The following is a 25,068-nucleotide window of genomic DNA, read 5'->3' on the forward strand; positions in this document are numbered from 1 at the left end:
TTGTCTCACTTGTTCATAAAAGACTGAGGGATAAGCAGAGTGCACTGACATTGTATTATGGTGATCTTTGGACTGGTTGAAATATACAGTATTGTCTCAAATTCAGTAAGTCCCTTGATAGCCATCAAATTTATGCCACATTATACCAACAACCTGAGTATTCCACAAGATTACGGCCAAGTACACAAGTATTTAGACAGTAACAATTTCTGTTATTTTCCTCTGTAGCACAAGTTTAAAGGAAACAATCATCATTTTTAGTGATGACTTGAATTCATTTTTAGTGAAGCTTGAATTCAAGGTCACATTAACCTGTTTGACATTTTGGTCAATTGTGTACTTTTTACACATTTTATGTTACAGCCTTATTCCAAAATGGAGTACATTCATTTTCCCCCCTCAAAATTCTAATAGCAACACACCATAATGAGAACATGAAAATGTTTTTGAAATAGTTGCAAATATATTAAAATTGAAAACAAGCAAAACCAACAAAAAAAAAAAAAAAAAAAAAAAAAAAAAAAACCACACACACACACAAAATACGGTTTCATGCCGAGAAAGAGCACTACAGATGTAATGTTTGCTCTGAGAATACTGTTGGAGAAGTACAGAGAAGGCCAGAAAGAGTTACATTGTGTGTGTGTGTGTGTGCGCGTGTGTACACACTTAGAAAAAGCTTATGATAGGGTGCCAAGAGAAGAGTTGTGGTATTGTATGAGGAAGTCTGGAGTGGCAGAGAAGTATGTTTAGGGTAGTGCAGGACATGTACAAGAACAGTGCGACAGCGGTGAGATGCGCAGTCGGAATGACAGACTCATTCAAGGTGGAGGTGGGATTACACCAAGGATCAGCTCTGAGTCCTTTCTTGTTTGCAGTGGTGATGGACAGGTTGACAGATGAGATCAGACAGGAGTCCCCATGGACTATGATGTTGGCAGATGACGTGATCTGTAGTGAGAGTAGAGAGCAAGTTGAGTCTAGTCTGGAGAAGTGGAGATATGCTTTGGAGAGAAGGGGAATGAAAGTCAGCAGAAGCAAGACTGAGTACATGTGTGTGAATGGGAGGGAGCCCAGTGGAATAGTGCAGTTACAAGGAGAAGAAGTGGTGAATGTAGATGAGTTTAAATATTTGGGGTCAACTGTTCAAAGTAATGGAGAGTGTGGTAGAGAGGTGAAGAAGAGAGTGCAGGCAGGGTGGAGTGGGTGGAGAAAGGTGGCAGGAGTGATTTGTGACCGAAGAATATCAGCAAGAGTGAAGGGGAAAGATTACAAGACAGTAGTGAGACCAGCTATGTTGTATGGTTTAGAGACAGTGGCACTAACAAAAAGGCAGGAGGCAGAACTGAAGATGTTGAGATTCTCTTTGGACAAGAATGGACAAGATTAGGAATGAACATATCAGAGGGACAGCTCAGGTGGGACGGTTTGGAGACAAAGTCAGAGAGGCGAGATTGAGATGGTTTGGACATGTGCAGAGGAGGGACCCAGAGTATATAGGGAGAAGGATGCTGAGGATGGAGCCACCAGGCAGGAGGAGAAGAGGGAGGCCAAAGAGGAGGTTTATGGATGTGCTGAGGGAGCACATGCAGGTGGTTGGTGTGACAGTTGAAGATACAGAGGACAGGGTGAGATGGAAACGACTGATCTGCTGTGGCGACCCCTAATGGGAACAGCTGAAAGACAAAGAAGAAGACGACACACACACAAAAAAAATGAAGAAATCAATGTAAGTAAGTATTCACACCCATTGCCTAATACTTTGTTGATGCACCTTTGACAGCAATTACAACATCAAGTCTTCTTGAATATGATGCCAGAAGCTTGGTGCACCTATCTTTGGGCAGTTTTGCCCATTCCTCTTTGCAGCACCTCTCAAGCTCCATCAGGTTGGATGGGGAGCGTCACTGCACAGCCATTTTCAGATCTCTCTAGAGATGTGCGATCAGATTCAGGTCTGGGCCACTCAAGAATATTCACAGAGTTGTCCTGAAGCCACTCCTTTGATATCTTGGCTGTGTGCTTAGGGTCATTATCCTGTTGAAAGATGAACAGTTGCCCCAGTTTGAGGTCAAGAGTGGTCTGGAGCAGGTTTTCATCCAGGATGTTTCTGTACATTGCTGGATTCATCTTTCCCTTAATGCTGACGAGTCTCCCAGTTGCTGCCACTGGGAAAAAAAAAAAAAAAAATATATATATATATATATATTCCCCACAGCATGATGCTGCCACCATGTTTCACTGTAGGGATAGTGCCTGGTTTCCTCCAAACATGACGCCTGGCATTCATGCCAAAGAGTTCAATCTGCCATGTGCTTTTTACTAAGGAGTGGCTTCCATCTGGCCACAGGCCTGGTTGGTGGATTACTGCAGAGATGGCTGTCCTGGAAGGTTCTCTTCTCTCAGGAGGAATGTTGGAGTGCTGACAGTGTGACCATCAGGTTCTTGGTCACCTCCCTGACTAAGGCCCTTCTCCCTCAATCGCTCAATTTACACGGGCGGCCAGCTCTAGGACGAGTCCTGGTGGATCCGAACTTTTTCTATTTATGGATGACGGAGGCCACTGTGCTCATTGTGACCTTCAAAGCAGCAGAAATGTTTCTGTACCCTTTCCCAGATTTGTGCCTCGAGACAATTTTGTCTCAGAGGTCTACAGACAATTCCTTTGACTTCATGCTTGGTTTTTGCTCTGACATGCACTGTCAACTGTGGGACCTTATATGTAGACAGGTGTGTGTCTTTCCAAATCATGTCCAATCAACTGAATTTACCCCAGGTGGACTCCAGTTAAGGTGTAGAAACATCTCAAGGATGATCAGTGATTTCTGAGTTTTAATATATATATATATATATATATATATATATATATATATATATATATATATATATATATATATAAAACTTGCAAAAATATTATGTGTAGAATTTTGAGGGGAAAAAATGAATTTCATCCATTTCTGAACAAGGCAGTAACATAAAAAAAATGTGGATGAAGTGAAGCACTGAATACTTTCTGGATGCACTGTACATATGATCTCCATTTTCAGAGTCCATAAGTAACTGGTCAAACAAAACAGAATATTTTTAATACAAATAATTTTTACAGCTAGTTTTCTTTGGACAAGTCAGAAAATTGACACATGAACATGTTTTAGACTTCATTTACAAGAATTACTTCTAAAGGAATACAAACAGTATGGATGTTCATGGTAAATGTGTCCGCAGGAAGAAGTTCACAAAAACTGAACGACTGTGCCACAAGGAAACTTATGAGGGAAGCCACCAAGATGCCCAAGCAACTCTGAAGAAGTTATAGCCTTTTGTGGTTGTGCTTAGAGAACCTCACCATGGTGCAACTTTTGTTTGTTGCACTCCAGTCACAGCTTCATGGTGGAGAGGAACAAAGGGATTTTCAGCCAAGAATACTGATCAAATGTAGGCTCAAGTCTCCCATGTGCCTTCTGGCAGACTGTAGCTGAAATGTCATTTTTTAAAGAAAAGCCTATCCTACAACATTGCATATGAAGTTGTGTAACTGATGATGCAACAGACAAGAGGCTCATTATTCAGTTTGTCCTCCTTCAGAATTGTCTGGATGCCTTGGTAGCTTTCTTCACTAGTCTCTTTGCACATTCACTTAGTTTGAGTTATTTTACCATAGTGTTTGTATTTTAATGACTGTACGTACGTAAATTAAGTCCAAAACATATTCAGTGACTTGAAAATGTGTATCCAGCACCTGCTGTCTAAGGAAAACTGGTTGTAAAACTGATTCATCTGTATTAAAAATAATTCCTAGATTTCATATGGCCAGTTCCCTATGGGCTTTGAAAATGGAGACAGTATGTATGCAAATGGATATATTATCCAATGTTTCTTTTGTTAAACCCCTTGAATTAAAAGCTGAGATACTGCACTTCAAGCACATAATTTAATTTCACAATTTCATTATTGTAGTATCTACAGAGGAAATATTTGTCACTGTCTAACATCCGTGTCCCGCATCTCACATGTGTGTATGGGACGCCCACTAGTCCGCTGTTGCCGCTCACGGCCACGCATGGGTGTCCTGCATTGTGATGTCAAATGTCAGCAGGTTTGCTCAGACCTGACTATGTAGCTCATCATGGCAACATAATCAGTAATTTGACTGTACTTGACACAATGGTGGTTGAAAAAGCAATTACCTTCAAACTCTCCTCTGGAGCCAAAGGGGTCTCTGTAACTCTCTATGAAACCTATGTAACTGAGAAAAGACAAGAATAAGTGTAACATAGATGAGTGATGAGCAGATACGTCACCTTGTGTGGAGTTTCAATTAAATTAATAAACTGGTTTCAGAAGAGTTGTGGTCACAAAAATCAACATTACTGGATCCATCAAATAAATATAAGAGTCCAGTTATTTTCCCTTGAAGACACCTCAGTTCAATTTTACTTTCCGTAATATACCTCTTCATATAATGTGCAACCACTGAAGCTTCTCTGAACTCTACCAACCAGTTTAGCAGGAACTGTACTTGCAAAACGCATGGACAGATGAACAACATTCTTACACACCCCCTCAGATTTTTGTTTGTGTGGAGCATAATAGCTCTCACACACAGACACACACACGCTTACTTAAGGTGAGCCACAAAGATAAAGACAAAAATGTCTGGTTGACAAATGAACCAGTAATCACAAGCTGAAAGAAGGCATGTCATTTTGCACACTGTATTTCCTTATTCTTTCACAAATCAGACAGCATAAAAGAATTTGGTAACACTGAATGAAATGAATACGTTTGCAAGGGTCAATGGGTTGTTTTTTTTTAATCAAATGTTTATAATAAGGTGTATGCCGGTTAGCAGAACAATCCTTATTGCAAATACATAGAAAATTCATGGTACTGTGATTCAGTGGCCTCACCTCTCAACAATTGGTCCCTTGTCCTTGATCCAATAGCGTGAACCCTCTTTGTGGGCATCAACAGAACCGAGGGTGAAACTACGTTTGTACTCTTCAATCATTTTTTCCTGGTTGTCGTTGGCAGCGTAAGCCTATTATAGACAACAATTTTGGGGGGGAAGAGTCCTTTAGGCAAATTAATTACAACCTCATTCATTCTGCCCTAAAACAGACAGCTTTCTACCTTGGTGTCCTCTTACCATTAACTGTGCCCCAGGGCAAAAATCACAATCAAATGGGACAAAATTGGGTGCACGTGCCAAATTTTTGGACTTTGCTTTACGCACTGCTTATTTAAAAATGCTCAAAACCCTAAAATATTTTGTACCAACTCCATTTGTTAAAAAAAAGAAAAATAAGGGGGGGGGGGAACACCCGACCGTTTATTCTTTGGCAGTGTCCAGACACTACAGAGTGCCTCATAGGTTTCACTTGAAAACACCCATCAATAAGTTAATATTTAACATGTAACAACTAACAAAGATGAAAAGTTCATTGTATAAAATACAAATTTTATACAACAGGTTTACAGACGCTCAAGCAAACGCTCGAGTCTCTTGGTTTATAATATGACAAGAAGTAGTTACATTATTACATTTATTTTAAACACTTTTTAAGTCAATAACAGAAAAAAAAAACATTGATATTTCTTAATTGCCCAGTACATGACATAATTTCACTAAGGTGTACAGAGGCTGCATGATTGTTGGTGAATGGATGACCCAAGAAATTGTCATACCACTATTCCAACACTGACACGTACAATATGAAAACTGAAAAGTACATTCTTGATTCTATTTCCTACAAAAGCTAGTAACAACATCTTCAACTACTTTTATTTTGTTTGCCTTACATTGTAAGCTTGGATGTAACTGCCATTTCAGCATTTATAACATGATGCATGTTCAGAATAATTTCAAAAATCTGATACCATTTGACATTGTATGAATACAAAACTCCCTTAACTGTCATTTCCACTTGGATGGACCCGTTAGAATAAAAAGTGTCATAAAATATAGCAAAAGCTTAACTATGACTTACAGCTATCCAGTAAACACCAGACTACAGTAGAATAATGCAAATACAATAAAATGCAGTAATGAATACAATACAGAGAGAGAGTAGTTTCAAAGGTTCTCGACAAATCCAGCTGAAACTTTCAAGTCAGCAACTTGAAAAGTTAAATTATTGAACATATTAAAAACAAATTTTATTATATTAACCACAACAAATGAAAACAGAACACATTGATTGCGATTTTGCCATCTACCAAATGATTCATTATCGATTTTAGCATTTACTTTCATTCTAACTTGAATGCTAGTGTTACTATTCTGCAAATATCTGGATTTAAGCTGCAGAAAAGCTCCGATTTTTGGATGTTTTGTATATCTCCATTTCTGTTCAAATGGAAGAAAAAGAAAGCATTCTTAAAAAATAATTTACCATGAAACCCTCACCCTCTCACCTTTGCTTGATTGAGGTAATGGCAAACGTTCTCCATGAGAGGAGCATAATCTCCCCTTGTCACAGTGAACTCTTTGTCTTCAAAACTGAACCTGCCACACCTGGACTTGTCCTCTCCCTCTGCTGCACAGTCTGAAGCAATAGAAATTGAGTTTAATCACTGACAGTGATGCACTAACATACTTGTAGTAGTCTTCACTATGTACTATGTTTAAGAAACAGTTGGTGAAAATATTTAACATTATTCTGATTGAAAGCTCCATTTATATCACTGTAGGCCTGACCTTTCTGCACAGCTGATGCCAAGCGCACCTCATAGCAGGCTTTCCCTCCACTGTCACTCTTAAACAGACGGGTGTTGTATGCAGACAGTTTCTAGACACAACCCATAAGAACATCAATCAGAATGAAAGATACACTGATCAATAAGACAACATTAAAGCAAAGAGCGATAACTAAATTAGAAAAAGCTAATCAGGGATGGTTGGAGGAGAGGAAAACCAGGATTGTTCCCAGAACCCAGGTCCTTCTCTGCATTTTCGGTGGGAGTGTAAAGGCCATGCATATATGCTATAGCTGATACATCATATATATTAACATTTGAAAAATGGTAACAAGAGACCCCAGTGTCCGGGTTAAGAACTCGGCACCCAGGTTGAGTTTGGGTTAGGGTTAGCCCCAGGCCCAGTTCACGTTAGGCCGACTTTTCCTGTATCCTGACAAACACATCCACCTAATCTGAAGTATTAGAATCAAAATACTGGTGACAGATATGTCTTAATCAGAGTATAACAAATGGAAAGTCTTAAATACGAGTATGTACTTTAAAAGTTCCATTTGACCAAAGGCAGACATTGTTATTCCTCATTAGTCTAAGACTACACAGTAAGTAAGTAAGTCCCTTTGGCTGCTCCCTTGTTTTGTACTCAGGGTTGCCACAGCAAATCCAAGGTGGATCTGCATGTTGAACTGGCACAAATTTTACGCCGGATGCCCTTCCTGACGCAACTCCACATTACATGTGGAAATGTGGTAGGGGTGGGATTCGAACCGGGAACCTTCAGCACTGAAACCAAGTGCATTAACCACTTGGCCACCACCCCTTAAGACTACACAGATTATAATCAAATAGATTATAGATCTAATAACCAGCTTTAAACCAACATAAGGTGTTTGGCTACAAAATACCACATGACAGCTTAAAACTTTACCATAACATACTGGTTACAATATTGTAATGACTCTAATAAGACACTCTTTGTCCAAAATACAGCTGTCTGTCATTTTAGTCTCTTTTAGTGGGTTGAGCAGCAGCTACATTCATTTGGGATGCAGCTATTTACTGTCTTGTATGACAGAGGAGGGGGGCGAGCCCTCTGCACACCTTCCTCTGGAGCCACATATGCTTGCTAACTAAAGCACCTTGACACTTGCACGAATTTGATCCCCACACCACTGTGCAATTAGTCATGCCAATGTGTCCCGCTTTGCCACACTATATAAAAAAATAATTTCATAGCTGATGACGCATTTGCTCTCAGAATTTGGCTGATGAAACCATTCTCTCATCGCTCCCAGAATCACTGAGAAGTTATCTACAGCTTCAGGTTGTCTCGTGTGCGCCGTGCATGGAGACCATATCTGGAATCTTGTCTCAAAGGTAATTATTTATAATACATATAGTAATGGATTGGTAAAACAGTTGCATTTTCATTCCTGTTCATGAGTTAGATCATGTATCTGTAAAATTATGTTTATTATAGATGTAACATCTTGTCACAATCATTCTGATGCCCTGTGTGCAATAATACGCAGCATTTTTTAATAGTTTGCAATGTTCATGACTAGTTCAGGACATTAATACATGCCGGAAGTATTGAACATTTCAAAATTTTCTTTGTGCAATGGCACGCAGCTTATGACGCATTTACTCACTGGTACACCAGATTGCATGCCAGTGCGGGGGATCAAATTTGTGCCAGTGTCAAGGTGCCTTTACTCACATGCACATTCTTCTCTCTCTCTCTCTTATGCCATTAACCTCACCTCTCAGATTATACTAATAACTGCCCTGATCGTTAAATACATTATGAAATAAAGACAGGCAGCCCTTCATTTAGAGTTATCCTCTTCTGCTTGGAAATAAATGAGGCAGTCATGCCTCTTCGCAAATTCGGCTGATCAGAGTGCCTCATTTTAGCTAATGTAAATGAACCATAGTAATGCCTTAAATATCACCATCTGACAAAGCATTTGCTGTCAAATCTCGTAAGCTTTTTCTGTAGTTGGCGGAATCATTCAAATCCTGGCATAATGGTAAATCAGTGCCCTGCAACAAAAACAGCAGTTGGCAGCACAGTTTAAACCACAGATGTCTGCTAACAGAAGATTACCTGACGTTACTCGATACTTAAAGTTATCAACTGATAACTAGGTAAGCTATGTAGTCGACTTCTTGTTTTGAACTAATCAGGCTGTGAGGAGTGCTTCACGCTACAGTCTTTGCTTCCAACTATGTGGTGTCTTGTGACATTCGCAGAATTACACAGACAAAAAAAAATGAAGTAGCTGAAACTGGACTTGGAACACAAAAAGCCATGGAGGCTGTGGGTGCGCAATTTTTCCAGGGTCTTACGTCCGTACTGAGGAGCAGTGATGCAGGACAAGGCGGTCATGGCCACCATTAAATTCCTACACTGCCTGTCCAATGGATGGTCCAATGCCAATCAATGGATTTGCAGGAATCAGAAATGCACATTTTGGTCACTAGATCCTTGTAAATTCACAAAATTCTCACATGCCTGGTCAACGAATAAGGACAGTAAATAAATAATTCTACAAAACAAAGTACAAGAAGGAAGAGGACAAAAAAGTGACTTCAGGTGTGAAATGTTTACCTGCGAGTCAAGGAACTTCTGAGCCAGTTCAGCATCCTCCAAACAGCAGTTTCCTGAAAAGTACGTTGTAATGCCCTGGAGGACAGTTGACAACAACAGACACATGCATGATCTGTGTATGTTCTTCATAGGCAGAATATACAGTGAGGAAAATAAGTATCTGAACACCCTGCGGATTTTGCAAGTTCTCCCACTTAGAAATCATGGAGGGGTCTGAAATTTTCATCTTAGGTGCATGTCCACTGTGAGAGACATAATCCAAAATAAATAAATAAATAAATAAATAAAAAATCCGAAAATCACAATGTATGATTTTTTTAACCAATTTATTTGCATGTTACAGCTGCAAATAAGTATTTCAACACTCAACAATCAACAAAAATTCTGGCCCTCAAAGACCTGTTAGTCTGCCTCTAAAAAGTCCACCTCCACTCCACTTATTATTCCAAATTAGAAGCACCGATTTGAGGTCGTTAGCTGCATAAAGACACCTGTCCACCCCACACAATCAGTAAGACTCCAACTACTAACATGGCTAAGACCAAAGAGCTGTCCAAAGACACCACAGACAAAATTGTAGACCTCCACAAGGCTGGAAAGGGCTACCGGGCAACTGCCAAGCAGCTTGGTGAAAAAAGATCAACTGTTGGAGCAATTATTAGAAAATGGAAGAAGCTAAACATGACTGTCAATCTCCCTCGGACTGGGGCTCCATGCAAGATCTCACTTCGAGCCGTATCAATGATCCTAAGAAAGGTGAGCAATCAGCCCAGAACTGCACAGGAGGAGCTCGTCAATGACCTGAAGAGAGCTGGCACCACTGTTTCCAAGGTTACTGAGGGTAATATACTAAGACGTCATGGGTTAAAATCATGCATAGTACGGAAGGTTCCCCTGCTGAAATCAGCACACGTCCAGGTCCGTCTTAAGTTTGCCCATGACCATTTGGATGATCCAGAGGAGTCATGGGAGAAAGTTATGTGGTCATATGAGACCAAAATAGAACTTTTTGATCTTAATTCCACTTGCCGTGTTTGGAGGAAGAAGAATGCTCAGTACCATCCCAAAAACACTGTCCCTACTGTGAAGCATGGGGGTGGAAGCATCATGTTTTTGGGGTGTTTTTCTGCACATGGGACAGGACGACTGCACTGTATTAAGGAGAGGATGACCGAGGCCATGTATTGCGAGACTTTGGGGAACAACCTCCTTCCCTCAGTTAGAGCACTGAAGATGGGTCATGGATGGGTCTTCCAACATGACAATGACCTGAAGCACACAGCCAGGATAACCAAGGAGTGGCTTAGTAAGAAGCATATCAAGGTTCTGGAGTGGCCTAGCCAGTCTCCAGACCTAAACCCAATAGAAAATCTTTGGAGGGAGCTCAAGCTCCATGTTTCTCAGGGTCAGCCCAGTAACCTGGCTGATCTAGAGAAGATCTGTGTGGAGGAATGGGCCAAAATCCCTGCTGCAGTGTGTGCAAACCTGGTGAAAATCTACAGGAAACATTTGACCTCTGTAATTGCAAACAAAGGCTACTGTACCAAATATTAACACTGATTTTCACAGGTGTTGAAATACTTATCTGCAGCAGTAACATACAAATAAATTAAAAAAAAAAAAAAAAAAAAAATCATACATTGTGATTTCTGGATTTTTTTATTTATTTTTTTTAGATTATGTCTCTCACAGTGGACATGCACCCAAGATGAAAATTTCAGATCCCTCCATGATTTCTAAGTGGGAGAACTTGCAAAATCGCAGGGTGTTCAAATACTTATTTTCCTCACTGTAACTAGACTGTTAGTGTCTTGCTCATGAATACCGGATGAGGCCTTTTAATGGTTTGTTGAAGTAAAAATTGCTTTACTGAGAACTAGCTTCAAAGGCAGCTACAGATTTACATCAATGAGTTCACTGGTTGCATTTGCAGTATTCATGAGCACTGTGATGCAAAATGTAGAGCAAGTCAAGACAAATTAAAGTGGTTTCTGTTTAATTGGTAACCATACCACAATGCCAAACTAAAACAATGAAAAGGTTTCTGAATTTTTGTAAAGACTTAAAATGCACAAAATAGCTGTGAATGGCAAGATGCTAAAATGAGAAATATAATAAATAAATAAAAAAAAACTAACAAAAACAAGGTGGGGGGAAAAGGCATTTGGATTACAACTGACATCCTGAAAGAAAAGAGTAAAATTTAAGGGCCACTCACACTATGACAGACCGAGCAAAAGAATCAGCTATGTATTTAAATATTTTGTTCATTAGCAAATACAAAAGTCTCCTGTGGAGTTGGGGCACTAATGGACAAATGATGTCACATTTCCACGGAATTAAGTATTTTCCCGGTTTACAGACAGATATGCTGCATTTGAGCAGAGTTTGGCGCTCTGAAAGCATGAAGTCATGTTTCCTCACTCGAACAGCTCCACTGCTGACCCAAGCAAGACTAATCCTCTTCAGCCCAGGAAAAATCTTTTTTTTGTGTCATGTCTTGACAGTAGCAAGGCTTCCATTTTGACTTAACTGGTAATTGGTCGGTAATTCATGCAGATACAGTTTGTCCACAGTAGGTTCTGTGATGAATGATATGTGCACAACTTAATCATCGGGCTCGTCAGACGGTTTCAACGTGCAGCAAAGTACAGAAGAGTTGGGAGGGAGAGGTTAAATTCTTCACAGAGTGTTACATGCTCCCACCTTGTCGCCCAGACCCAGCTGTTTCTCTTTATCTCCCAGGGAATAAAGCAGGTGTGAACAGCTGTTCCACAGAGCTTCAATCTCAGTGGGATCCTCCTGAAAAGCCTGACTGGCCCACACTACAGCTTTCAGCTTTTCCTGAGGACAGAAACCCATGCACACAGTGTAAAATATATCAATGAGCATCAAGCAAAATGCGCACTATGCAGTGCACACATAATGCAGTCGCCAGTTTATCAGATACGTAATATAACGCAGCTCAGTCAGCCAGCAATAAATCATGTCTGAGAACTCTGCTGTAATTATGAAGGTTGCATTTCAAAGTGGCGTTTCACATCATTTGTGTTCATGTTATTGTTTCCACTTGCTGTAAAGGAATGTATTTAACAGACTGTATCCTGTTACAACAGAAACCACAGGACATCATACCTGAGGTAGATTTGGGATAAACTTAGTGTCTCCAAAAGACTTGTAGTTTCCCATGTTGGCATACAGCCCAGCTGCATAGACCAAGAAAGCCTTTAAAAAACAAACCACAGAAATGGAATTGGTATCACAGCATGGTATGTCATTGTTTTTCTGCACAAAATACATAATGTGCACAAAGGAAGGAGTTTGTGGGGGGGGGCACCTGGTATTCCTCAGAGCTGAGTCCAGCTGCTGTGGCAACTTGTTCCAGTTGTGCAGGCGACTGCTTTCTGAAGATTCTCTGTAGCAAGACAAAGATGTTTGCCGACTCTGGTGAAGTCTGCAGTAGCACTGCCAAACCACCATACCTAACATAACAATGATCACATTTTAATTCTTTAAAAAAAAAAAGTCTTAAAAAAAGATGTAACTGATAGAAAAAAAACATGCAGACATTTAATTAATGATGATTCCATTTATGGTCTGCAGGGGTGGTGGCCAAGCGGTTAGTGCACTTGGTTTCAGTGTGGAAGGTTATCGGCTCAAATCCCACCCCCGCTCCATTTCTCCATGTAATGTGGAGACTTACTACAAATTCTATGGCATGGTTGTCTGCAGTCACTGCCCTGACAACTTTCTTGCTTCAAGCCAAGAGTATTTTAGAAAAGTATTTGTCTCATGATGACAGCCTGTCAGGACATTTGCCCAATTATAAATTCTGAAAGAAGCAACTCACTTTTAGGCCAAACACTTACCTCCTAAACAATCACTTGCCAGTATGACAAAAATTACAGACATACCAAAAGTGTAAATGAGCAGCCATTTCTTTTCCATGAGACACAATGACTAACTTCCATGCAACCTCTTCATAATTTTTTATATAAATTTCCAACTTGCCATTGCAAGGTTACATCATGTGCTTCCAACAGAATGTAAAATGATATTTTACTCACAGAGTAAAATATCACACACACAGATATTACGCCGTGTCAGAAGTCAATTATCTGAACAACTGACATTTTCTGTGTCTGGTGTACAAATGATGCACAGACCTTAGGGGGAAACTTTGAAATTTTGCAACTTAGGCTCTATTTTTACAGCCTTTCGGGGTCCTCTCTTCACTGGGAATAAAAATAAGTTTACTCAGTGCAACATTGATTCAGAACACAGACAACGTAAATGACTATCTGGCTAATTAATGTAATGGCATGGGACAAGCTAAAACATTCACAGTAAACCTCTTCCTGTCACCACTAAACAGACGAAAATATCAAATCGATGCATCTGGTAACACAGACAGTATCCCTGATTCCATGTGGAGGTCAACATCTGCATGCTTACATCACTAAATGTAAAGAAACCTTTTAAAATGACAATTATACAATCAGACACTTACCTTAGCCTACCTGTTGACTATTAACGAGGGGCTGGGTCTTACTGAAAAAGCTCATGAGCAGTCGACTTGTACTCCTTCAGTGGAACGCAGCGCCAGGGGAAGACAGCTAACCTAAGGTAAGCTACTAACCAGTTGCTGTATACTCTATAGTTGTTTCAAAAGGTTTCTTTACATTTAGTGAAGTAACATGCAAATTTACCTCTGCAGGGATCCTCTCTTTGCTACCAGACACTTATAACGTTTTTTTCTGTTGAGTGGTGACAAGAAGTGGTTTACTGAAAGTGTTCATAGCTTTCCGTGTCATTACATTACTTAGCTGGTTGGCTTGTAACAGCAGTTGCGCTGTAAAAAATAATAGAGATTAAATTACATTTTGGCCTAAGTGAAAAGATTAACTGCACAGCTTCTAAAAATACAGCCCAAGTTGAAAAATGTCACACTACCCCTTTAAACGCAAGATGAATTTAAACGCAATTGCAATCATACAAGATTGGTTTATTGGTACTCAATCCTAAAAACATTTTAAAATTCAGGTATGTCAATAATTGTGACCAGGGCTGCATCTGCTCCCTTTCCTTTTTAATGTAGCTGGACAGCTGACTTAGGGATTTGTGTTATGCTATAGGCTACTCAGTACATCCAAAAAGTATTCACAGCACTTCACTTTTCCACATTTTGTTATGTTACAACCTTATTCTAAAATGGAATAAATTAATTTTTTCCCTTAAAATTCTACTCACAACACCCCATAATGGCAGAATAACAAATGTTTTGTTGCAAATTTACTAAAAATAAAAAACTAAAAATAACATGCACATAAGTATTCACACCTTTTGCTCAATACTTTGTTGATGGACCTTTAGCAGCAATTACAGCCTCAAGTCTTCTTGAATATGATGCCACAAGCTTGGTGCATGTTTGCCCATTCCTCTTTGCAACACCTCTCAAGCTCCATCAGGTTGGATGAGGCGCATTGGTGCCATTTTCAGATCTCTCCAGAGATGCTCAATCGGACTCAGGTCTGGACTCTGGCTGGGCCACTCAAGGACATTCACAGAGTTGTCCTGAAGCCACTCATTTCATATTTGGCTGTGTGCTTAGGGTCATTGTCTTGCTGATAGATGAATGGTCATCCCGGTCTGAGGTCAAGGGCGCTCTGGAGCAGGTTTTCATCCAGGATGTCTCTGTACATTGCAGCATTCATCTTTCCCTCAATCCTAACCAGACTCCCAGTTCCTGCCACTGAAAATCACCACCACAGTATGATGCTGCCACCACCATGCTTCACTGTAGAGATGGTACCTGGTGTCCTCCAAACATGATGCCTGGCATTCACATCAAAGAGTTCACTCTTTGTCTAATCAGACCAGAGAATTATGTTTCTCATGATCCGAGAGTCTTCAGGTGGCTTTTGGCTGCTATGGGCCTTTTACTAAGGAGTGGCTTCTGGAAGGTTCTCCTCTCTCCACAGAGGGAATGCTGGAGCTCTGACAGAGTGACCATCAGGTTCCTGGTCACCTCCCTGACTAAGGCCCTTCTCCCCAACCACTCAGTTTAGATGGGTGACTAGCTCTAGAAAGAGTCCTGGTGGATCCGAACTTCTTCCATTTATGGATGATGGAGGCCACTGTGCTCACTGGGACCTTCAAAGCAGCAGAAATGCTTCTGTACCCTTCCCCAGATTTGTGCCTCGAGATAATACTGTCTTGGAGGTCTACAGATAATTCCACTGACTTCATGCTTGGTTTGTGATCTGACATGCACTGTCAACTGGGGGACCTTACATGTAAAAGTCCAGCGCTGTGAATACTTACTGGATGCACTGTAGTTGGGACTGACGCTGAGCTTTTTTTTTTTATCATGCAAGCATAAATCTATTAACTGAATTAGGGCTGTGCCCCTCATCTTTATTTTCTTGGGTTTGTAACATACCAGGCAGCCCGTGACAGGTAGTGTGCATACAACTTCTCCTGTGGTGAAAGCAAACGGAAGGCTTCACTGCAGTCGAGCACAGATACACCAATATCATTTGGGAGGTAGTACTGTGAGTCCACCATCTTTTTTGCTGAAATTTAAAACGGACAATAAGAAATTGAAATTAGGGAGAAAAAAAAAAAGAGAATGGAGATAGGACAGCAAAAGTTGGTAAAATGGAAAAAGCAGGTGAAGGGGAATAAAGCAAGCACAGAGACAGAAGTAAAACAATAACCACTAAGCCACCACGGGCAGCACATGGATTTGTGGTTAGCACTGTTGCCTCACAATGAGAAGGTCATGGGTTCAATTTCCACCTGTGGCCTTTCTGTGTGGAGTTTGCATGGGTTCTCTGGCTGACACTCGGTCTGTACTGTCTGTCAACACCTTGGCTTGATATTCCGTACAGATCGATCGATCGATCTCTCTCTCATATGTCACAAATTTTATTCCTACGCATTATGGTGTGAAGTTCTTATTTACAGAATGGCATGCTGAGCCTGGGATACAGACCAGAGCAAAGGTTAAATCCTGTGAATTGTTGGCAGTCATTCACCAAAGTTTATGATTTACAGAAAGCAAAATGTGCCAAACTTGGAACCTTCAATGAGCACACCTGACTGTGACTATTTTAACAGGAAACTACAGTTATTAATGGCCACACCACTGCCCCCACCCAAATGATCAACCCCAGATGTTAGAATTTGTTTGCATGGCAACCCCTAAAAAAAAAGAAAGAAAGAAAGAAAAAGAAAAAACGGCCATGGATATTGTTACAGTAACCGTAAATGTGTGTTGGTAGATTATTATTACAGCGGTGACATGACATCCTAACCCTAATAGCCCAAATAACCCAAATCCTCCAGAGATACATGAACCGAAAAAATAATAAACAAGAATTGTTGGTTGATGTGAAGGGAGTGAAAAAATAAAAACTCTTGTTCTCCCCATCAGAAAATTGAACTCTGGGCTCCCATACGAGAGGCAAGGAAACTTACCACTATACTAATAAAAAATTAGCAACAAGCACAGAGTTGCAGAACATCAATTACGACAGCTGCTGTAAGCATAGCCCCAACTGCCGTAACCACTTCGGGAAAACAAACCATAAGTTTAATATTTAGAGTGTGACAGGAATATTCTCATGAAAAGAAAGGATCTTTGTGCACAATTTTGACATAAAACTGTAGTTATAGAATGCCATGGTGGTTATTATACACAAAATTAAATAATAGTAAAGGAATTGAGTATGATGCAATTACATCAGAACCTCAGGGTTGACATTCCTGCATTCATAACTTATTCTATGGATTACAAAAAAAAAAAAATCCTACAATTGTCCAATTAGTCATCATCTAGAATCTTGACATTCAACATCCAGTTTCTGTTGAGGGCTCTGATTCAAACAATGGAATTTACTACTTTTACATAACAGAAAATACAAGGTGGTTATGAGCTATTCTTATGGCAGCCACCGCCGTAACTGATGTTCTGTGACTCAAACTGATGTCAATCATAGAACTAATGTTCTGTGATTCAGATTTTGGAAAGTCTAGACCAAGTCAGCGACCAGGGAGCTGAGGTGGAGGCTGCGGATTCCTACAAGTACCTTGGGCTATGGCTGGCCAGCAAACTGGACAACCCACACCAAACACCTGTACAGGAAGGGACAGAGCAGGCTGTTTTTTCTGAGGAGGCTGCAGTCATTTAACATCTGCAGGAAACTCCTGCGGATGTTCTACCAGTCCATAGTAGCCAGCATCCTCTTTTACACCGTGGGGGGGTGGGGGAGCAGCACACCCAAGAAGAACACACCCAGGCTGAACAAACTGCTCAGGCGGGCTGGCTCCATGGTTGGCATGAAGCTGGACTCTCTGGTGACAGTGGCAAAGAACACTGGACAAACTGCTGGACATTATGTACAATGCCAGTCACTCTCTGCACACCATCACCAGCAACCAGAGAAGCCTCTCCGGCCAGGCTGATCATCGGCCTATCCCATTGGCCAGGCCGATAATCTGTGAGCCGGTAATTAGTCTATCCCTAAATTGCTAGCTTCTCATTACTATAGTGGTATCTCCGCCTGTCACGTACTGAGATGACCCCCGTACCAGATTTATACATTTGCTATCTGAGTGAAAAAAGGGAGTTTTGTTCTGTAATGAGTTTACGCTTTCTGTGGACGAAAAGGACTGAGCGGTGGTTTTAATTCATGGAGAAAAACAACCGGCCTGTAAACCTGATTTTGGTCCGTACACAAATATACAAATCTGGTATGGGGGTAATCAATCGATTTCTATTTAGTCCACAAGATGACAGATGCAGACTGTGAGCTGCTGCCAGAGCGCCTCCATCTTGCTTAGCGTTATTATATGTCATCAGTCATTAGATTAAATGGAAATAAATTATTTGCTGACCTAAACTTGGGTTAAAATGATCTGAAAATGCTGTTTAAAACTGTTGAATAAAGTTTAGAAAATGATTTATTTTGTTGTGTAGGTTTGTATTCTGTAAAGTAGTGACTTTGGTTTTACTGCCTGAATGTTTTGTCATGATAAATACTTCACCATTCGTTTAGTGATTGAATTAGAAGTCTCACTTTCAGAATTCTCAATTTATTCCTTTTTAATTAGTCCCAGGGTTTTAATTCACATCAGGTTTTCCATCCTGAGATATTGTGTAAGAGCAAATTCATAGAAAGGAAATGTTTTTCTCTCAATTTGGTGGGTCACATGACAGTCGCTTCAATATTGTATATTCTACTAATATAAGAATATACGTGAATGAGATTAATTTCACTATAATATACTCTGCGTAAACAGTGTAGTGCAGATTTCTTTCAACTTGATCCAGAAATAACTGAATAATCTTACTTTCACCTTGGCTGGGTTTCATTTCATTTATATTATTTGATACTTTCTCAGAGAAGCGCTCCATAACAGGGGCACCATAGGTTAAGAGCAGACTTTAAAGGAGCGGAGCGCCACGAAGCTCGCTCTATGGAGACGGAGGCACAAACCGGAAATGGCACAAAAAAATCTCCCCAGTGGGGAAAAAAGCCAGAAACCGATGGTAGACAAACATAGACATTATGAAAAGGAGTAGACGCAACATTGGTTGCTGAGGTGCAAGAAATTTGGCCGCCATCTTGGACCAGTTATTGTAGTGATTCTATCACAAGGAACAGTGAAGGTTTGATTTTATAATCTTATTTTCTTATTTTAATCTTTGTAACATAATGTGTGAGAAATACCAAGTGTTCCAATACTTCTGGAGGGCACTGTATCCTAAGATAATGATTAGTGCAAAATGAGTGTGGTATTATTACTGTTATGTTTAAGAATGTTTAATTTCACTGTTGCTGCACTGTGTGTGAAATCATCGTCATATCGTATATCATATTGATATGACAATATTACCATATGATAATTTGGCCATATTGTAGGCAAAAAAAGAAAAATGCTTAAAAAGGTTTGCTTAAAAAGGAAGCCGAAAGGTTTTAGCCATGCTCAGTCATGCTCCACTGAAGCATTTACTAAAAAAAAAAAAAAAAAGTCTGAAGGGCCTAAATGACATGGTGAGATATTGAAGAGCTACGCTCGTCATGTCCGCGATATATACATATTATCTTGGCAAAGGTCATACGCCCAACCGCTGGGAAGATAAATATAATGTCTTACCTTATTTGCCCAACCGTTAGGCAAATAAGTCATACATTGAACATTACATGCACAACGGTTGGGCAGATAAATATGTCTTATCTTATTCGCCCAACCATGATCGTGTATTTGACACGTTCTGTGCATCTAAACTACGTTTTTTACACCACTTTTTAAGGCTCTACTGCGGCGGCGCCATCTTTAATTACTGCGAAAACACCACAATGGATGAAAACAGACAAACTTCATAAGCATTTTGAATAGAAGCCTGTTAACAATGATGAAATAGTTTTTGAACAAAATGCTGCTTGCTGGCTGTAAGAGATGGTGTTAGTTTGACACTGTTCCCTGGGTGTGATGAGCCAAACAGAACCACTTTAGATCACAGCTCCTCCGCTGGCTGCGAACCCTCGCGCAGCCGGCGAGAAAATATCCGCCTTTTTTCCCTCCCGCGTTGAAACCGGAAGTGATCTTACAAGCGCGCTCATTGGTCGGTTGTGGTTGGGCGTATATGCTGGCGAATTTACTTTACTGACCCAACGGCTGAGTGTATAGCCACTCCGTATTATCTTTAATATGATCTGAGCGTGCGCAGCTCTTACTTTGACCCCTGATTTTCCATCTTTAACTAAACTTCATAATTAAATTAAGGCATAAGCTATTCGCCCAACCGTTGAGCAAATAATTTCTTACCTTATTTGCCTTATTCGCTGTGTATTTGACATGTTTTATGCAACTAAACTACAGTTTTTACACCACTTTTTTAAGCCTCTATTGCGGAGTGAAAAGCGGCGTATGTTTGACACATTTAACAGTGCCGTCTAATTACTGCGAGAAAAAAAAAAACACCGCAATGGATGAAAGCAGACAAACTTTGCATTTTGAAAGGAAGCCTGTTAACGATGATGAAAGTTTTGATGAACAAAATGCTGCTTGTTGCCTGTAAGTGTTACTTTGACACAGTTCCCTGGAGTGATGAGCCAAACAGCACCACTTTAGATCACAGCCCCTCTGGGGGCAATGCAGATTTATGGTGAAACTCTCTTGAAAACATTGATCACACCCACATTGATTTCTATTTATGTTTGGGTGTCTAACGCTAACCTACACTCAACAAAAATATAAACGCAACACTTTTGGTTTTGCTCCCATTTTGTATGAGATGAACTCAAAGATCTAAAACTTTTTCCACATACACAATATCACCATTTCCCTCAAATATTGTTCACAAACCAGTCTAAATCTGTGATAGTGAGCACTTCTCCTTTGCTGAGATAATCCATCCCACCTCACAGGTGTGCCATATCAAGATGCTGATTAGTCACCATGATTAGTGCACAGGTGTGCCTTAGACTGCCCACAATAAAAGGCCACTCTGAAAGGTGCAGTTTTGTTTTATTGGGGGGGATACCAGTCAGTATCTGGTGTGACCACCATTTGCCTCATGCAGTGCAACACATCTTCGCATAGAGTTGATCAGGTTGTCAATTGTGGCCTGTGGAATATTGGTCCACTCCTCTTCAATGGCTGTGTGAAGTTGCTGGATATTGGCAGGAACTGGTACACACTGTCGTATACGCCGGTCCAGAGCATCCCAAACATGCTCAATGGGTGACATGTCTGGTGAGTATGCCGGCCATGCAAGAACTGGGACATGTTCAGCTTCCAAGAATTGTGTACAGATCCTTGCAACATGGGGCGGTGCATTATCCTGCTGCAACATGAGGTGATGTTCTGGGATGTATGGCACAACAATGGGCCTCAGGATCTCGTCACGGTATCTCTGTGCATTCAAAATGCCATCAATAAAATGCACCTGTGTTCTTCGTCCATAACAGATGCCTGCCCATACCATAACCCCACCGCCACCATGGGCCACTCGATCCACAACATTGACATCAGAAAACCACTCACCCACACGACGCCACACACGCTGTCTGCCATCTGCCCTGAACAGTGTGAACCGGGATTCATCCGTGAAGAGAACACCTCTCCAACGTGCCAAACGCCAGCGAATGTGAGCATTTGCCCACTCAAGTTGGTTACGACGACGAACTGGAGTCAGGTCGAGACCCCAATGAAGACGACTAGGATGCAGATGAGCTTCCCTGAGACGGTTTCTGACAGTTTGTGCAGAAATTCTTTGGTTATGCAAACCGATTGTTTCAGCAGCTGTCCGAGAGGCTGGTCTCAGACGATCTTGGAGGTGAACATGCTGGATGTGGAGGTCCTGGGCTGGTGTGGTTACACGTGGTCTGCGGTTGTGAGGTTAGTTGGATGTACTGCCAAATTCTCTGAAACGCCTTTGGAGACGGCTTATGGTAGAGAAATGAACATTCAATACAGGAGCAACAGCTCTGGTTGACATTCCTGCTGTCAGCATGCCAATTGCACGCTCCCTCAAATATTGCGACATCTGTGGCATTGTGCTGTGTGATAAAACTGCACCTTTCAGAGTGGCCTTTTATTGTGGGCAGTCTAAGGCACACCTGTGCACTAATCATGGTGTCTAATCAGCATCTTGGTATGGCACACCTGTGAGGTGGGATAGATTATCTCAGCAAAGGAGAAGTGCTCACTATCACAGATTTAGACTGGTTTGTGAACAATATTTGAGGGAAATGGTGATATTGTGTATGTGGAAAAAGTTTTAGATCTTTGAGTTCATCTCATACAAAATGGGAGCAAAACCAAAAGTGTTGCGTTTATATTTTTGTTGAGTATAGATGGCGGCGCTCTGGCAAGAGCCAGCGAATGAACGGATCACCGCGGTCCTCCAACTAGTAGTTTAAATAAAAATCCATGGGGTAATCTCAGTATGTGACAACGTGACACAGGGGTTCGATTCTCCCACAGACTTAAAAAAAAAAAAAAAAAAAAAAAAAAAAAAAACTCCCTTCATATCAACCAACATTTCTTGTTTCAGTTTCTTTGGCCGCATTATGTTACCGTAACGATATCCACAGCCTAGAAAATATGATTTACAAGGCATGAATGAAATCTTTGTCAGCAAACAATATTTGTGCTTAAGCAACAAACACCTTTGATTTATTATAGATAACACAAGTATAAATTGAACTAAATACTTGTAGGCGGCGCAAGTTAGCTCACAGCGTGCTAGCCAGCCGGCTGACTACTTACGCATTCAAACGTAAGGCGTAAACAAAACAGTACACATCAAAACCCAGACAACCAACCTTTACGTATGAATAGTTGCAACTTCATAATTTTCAACAGCATAATAGCCAATACAAACTCAAAAACGTGTTACCTTCTTTTCCCCAACAGCTCAAGCGACAAATAAACTGCAGTCTCACACTGACACACACTTCCTGTATTCGTTCAACGTCAGACGCGCTCCTTATTCAATCAGAATTCATAGAAAGTAATTGACAGAAAATAGTGGCCAATCGTCAGCATTTTCCACGACCGTAAATATTATTTATTTTATATTATAAACATTATAATATAATAGATATAATATAAATAATAAACTTTATATATTTTAAATATATATAATTTATTATATAAAGTGGAGCAAAAGAGCCACAAGACGAGGTGGCCGAGTGGTTAAGGCGATGGACTGCTAATCCATTGTGCTCTGCACGCGTGGGTTCGAATCCCATCCTCGTCGAGAATTCATTTTCCATTACTCACATACAAAAATACTTAGTACAAAATACTTTTAGAGATCTATATTGGATCGGGTGCCTTAAACTATTTTGGGGGGATTTAGTTACGTTTTTTTTTTTGATGGGTAGTGGAAAGTTATTGTGGAATCGCGCTAATTTCTCAGCCAAGGTACAACACCTGCTAACCCGCTACCACAAAAGTGGTACCACAGTACCACAAAAGTACCACAAAAGTACCACAGAAGTGGGCGATACCGGGAATTTTGGTATTGATCCAATACCAAGTAAATACAGGCCCAGTATCACCGATATCGATACTTTTTCATATTTAAGCTTCATATATCCAAAGGATCCAAAAGACCTAGGACAGAATTTCGCCAAACATTGTACGTGACAACAAAATACTTTATTATCACAATCAACATTTTTGTTTTAAAAAATACGAGGTCTGTTAGAAAACTATCCGACCTTTTTATTTTTTTTAAAAACTATATGGATTTGAATCATGTGCGCTTGCATCAGCCAAGCTTGAACCTTCGTGCGCATGCGTGAGTTTTTTCATGCCTGTCGGTTGCGTCATTCGCCTGTGGGCAGGCTTTGAGTGAGCACTGGTCCACCCCCCTTGTTGGATTTTCATTGTCAGGGAAATGGCTGAGCGATTGGAGCAGGGCTGAATCTAATTTTTCCAGAAACTGTGAGAGACAGCCAGGTGGAAACCATTTGGACGGCTTTCAGTGAGGATACTCTCGGCGTCACACAGATTAAGGAGCATTACAACCGGATTAAAGACGGCCCACAGCGGCGGAAAGTGTTGGAAACCATTCGGAAGATTCAGACGGCTTTCGGTGGCTTTTCAGTCAAGTGAGTATCCGAGAAATTGTGTAACAGCTGGGCATGTCACAACTTGTCCTGTGAAACTTCCAACACGGATGTGTTTTTTGTTGTGCGCCATTGCGGCTCCGTGCCAACCCGCGAATTCCTCCGCACGTCTTTCATTACAAAATCTCCTGTAACAGTGGAATGTGCCGCAAATAGTGCTGATGTACACCTCTACTGCAATTTCTCTGGTAGTCAGACGACGTCCCGGATCAACACAGCCTTCACTTTGGAAATGATCTGGTCGTTTCAGCCTGTCGATGGCTGCTTGGAGTGCGGCACGCCCTCCGCCACTGAAAAACAAAAGAACGTTCCAACACGTCACTAGTATTTTGTTGCACCACCTCTGGCTAGAGGCATGGACTTAATGAGTGACAAACAGTACTCTTCATCAATCTGGCTCCAACTTTCTCTGATTGCTGTTGCCAGATCAGCTTTGCAGGTTGGAGCCTTGTCATGGACCATTTTCTTCAACTTCCACCAAAGATTTTCAATTGGATTAAGATCCGGACTATTTGCAGGCCATGACATTGATCCTATGTGTCTTTATGCAAGGAATGTTTTCACAGTTTTTGCTCTATGGCAAGATGCATTATCATCTTGAAAAATGATTTCATCATCCCCAAACATCCTTTCAATTGATGGGATAAGAAAAGTGTGCAAAATATCAACGTAAACTTGTGCATTTATTGATGATGTAATGACAGCCATCTCCTCAGTGCCTTTACCTGACATGCAGCCCCATATCATCAATGACTGTGGAAATTTACATGTTCTCTTCAGGCAGTCATCTTTACAAATCTCATTGGAACAGCACCAAACAAAAGTTCCAGCATCATCACCTTGCCCAATGCAGATTCGAGATTCATCACTGAATATGACTTTCATCCAGTCATCCACAGTCCACGATTGCTTTTCCTTAGCCCACTGTAACCTTGTTTTTTTATGTTTAGGTGTTAATGATTGCTTTCGTTTAGCTTTTCTGTATGTAAATCCCATTTCCTTTAGGCGGTTTCTTACAGTTCGGTCACAGACGTTGACTCCAGTTTCCTCCCATTCGTTCCTCATTTGTTTTGTTGTGCATTTTCGATTTTTGAGACATAT

At 40.7% G+C, this 25,068-nt stretch overlaps 1 protein-coding gene and 1 non-coding gene across 3 annotated transcripts in view; one reads left to right on the forward strand and one right to left on the reverse strand.

Annotated features, from left to right (window-relative positions):
- Positions 1–22,815, reverse strand: part of dpp3 (dipeptidyl-peptidase 3) — a 35,908-nt gene extending 13,093 nt beyond the window's left edge. For both annotated transcript variants that reach the window (XM_034178091.1, XM_034178092.1), the window contains exons 1-10: positions 22,731–22,815; positions 15,756–15,887; positions 12,651–12,795; positions 12,449–12,538; positions 12,020–12,157; positions 9,314–9,388; positions 6,701–6,791; positions 6,418–6,548; positions 4,911–5,041; positions 4,188–4,246 (exon numbers count right to left, since the gene is read on the reverse strand). In XM_034178091.1, the coding sequence (XP_034033982.1) occupies positions 4,188–4,246; positions 4,911–5,041; positions 6,418–6,548; positions 6,701–6,791; positions 9,314–9,388; positions 12,020–12,157; positions 12,449–12,538; positions 12,651–12,795; positions 15,756–15,880 (985 nt within the window). In that variant the 5' untranslated portion in view covers positions 15,881–15,887; positions 22,731–22,815. The remainder of the gene's footprint in view (positions 1–4,187; positions 4,247–4,910; positions 5,042–6,417; positions 6,549–6,700; positions 6,792–9,313; positions 9,389–12,019; positions 12,158–12,448; positions 12,539–12,650; positions 12,796–15,755; positions 15,888–22,730) is intronic.
- Positions 22,816–23,008: 193 nt separating this feature from the next.
- On the forward strand, positions 23,009–23,090 carry trnas-gcu. The gene has a single exon. It is a non-coding gene; the product is annotated as a tRNA-Ser (tRNA).
- The last annotated feature ends 1,978 nt before the right edge of the window (positions 23,091–25,068 follow it).

This window comes from Thalassophryne amazonica, chromosome 9 (assembly GCF_902500255.1).
Source record: "Thalassophryne amazonica chromosome 9, fThaAma1.1, whole genome shotgun sequence".
NCBI lineage: Eukaryota > Metazoa > Chordata > Actinopteri > Batrachoidiformes > Batrachoididae > Thalassophryne > Thalassophryne amazonica.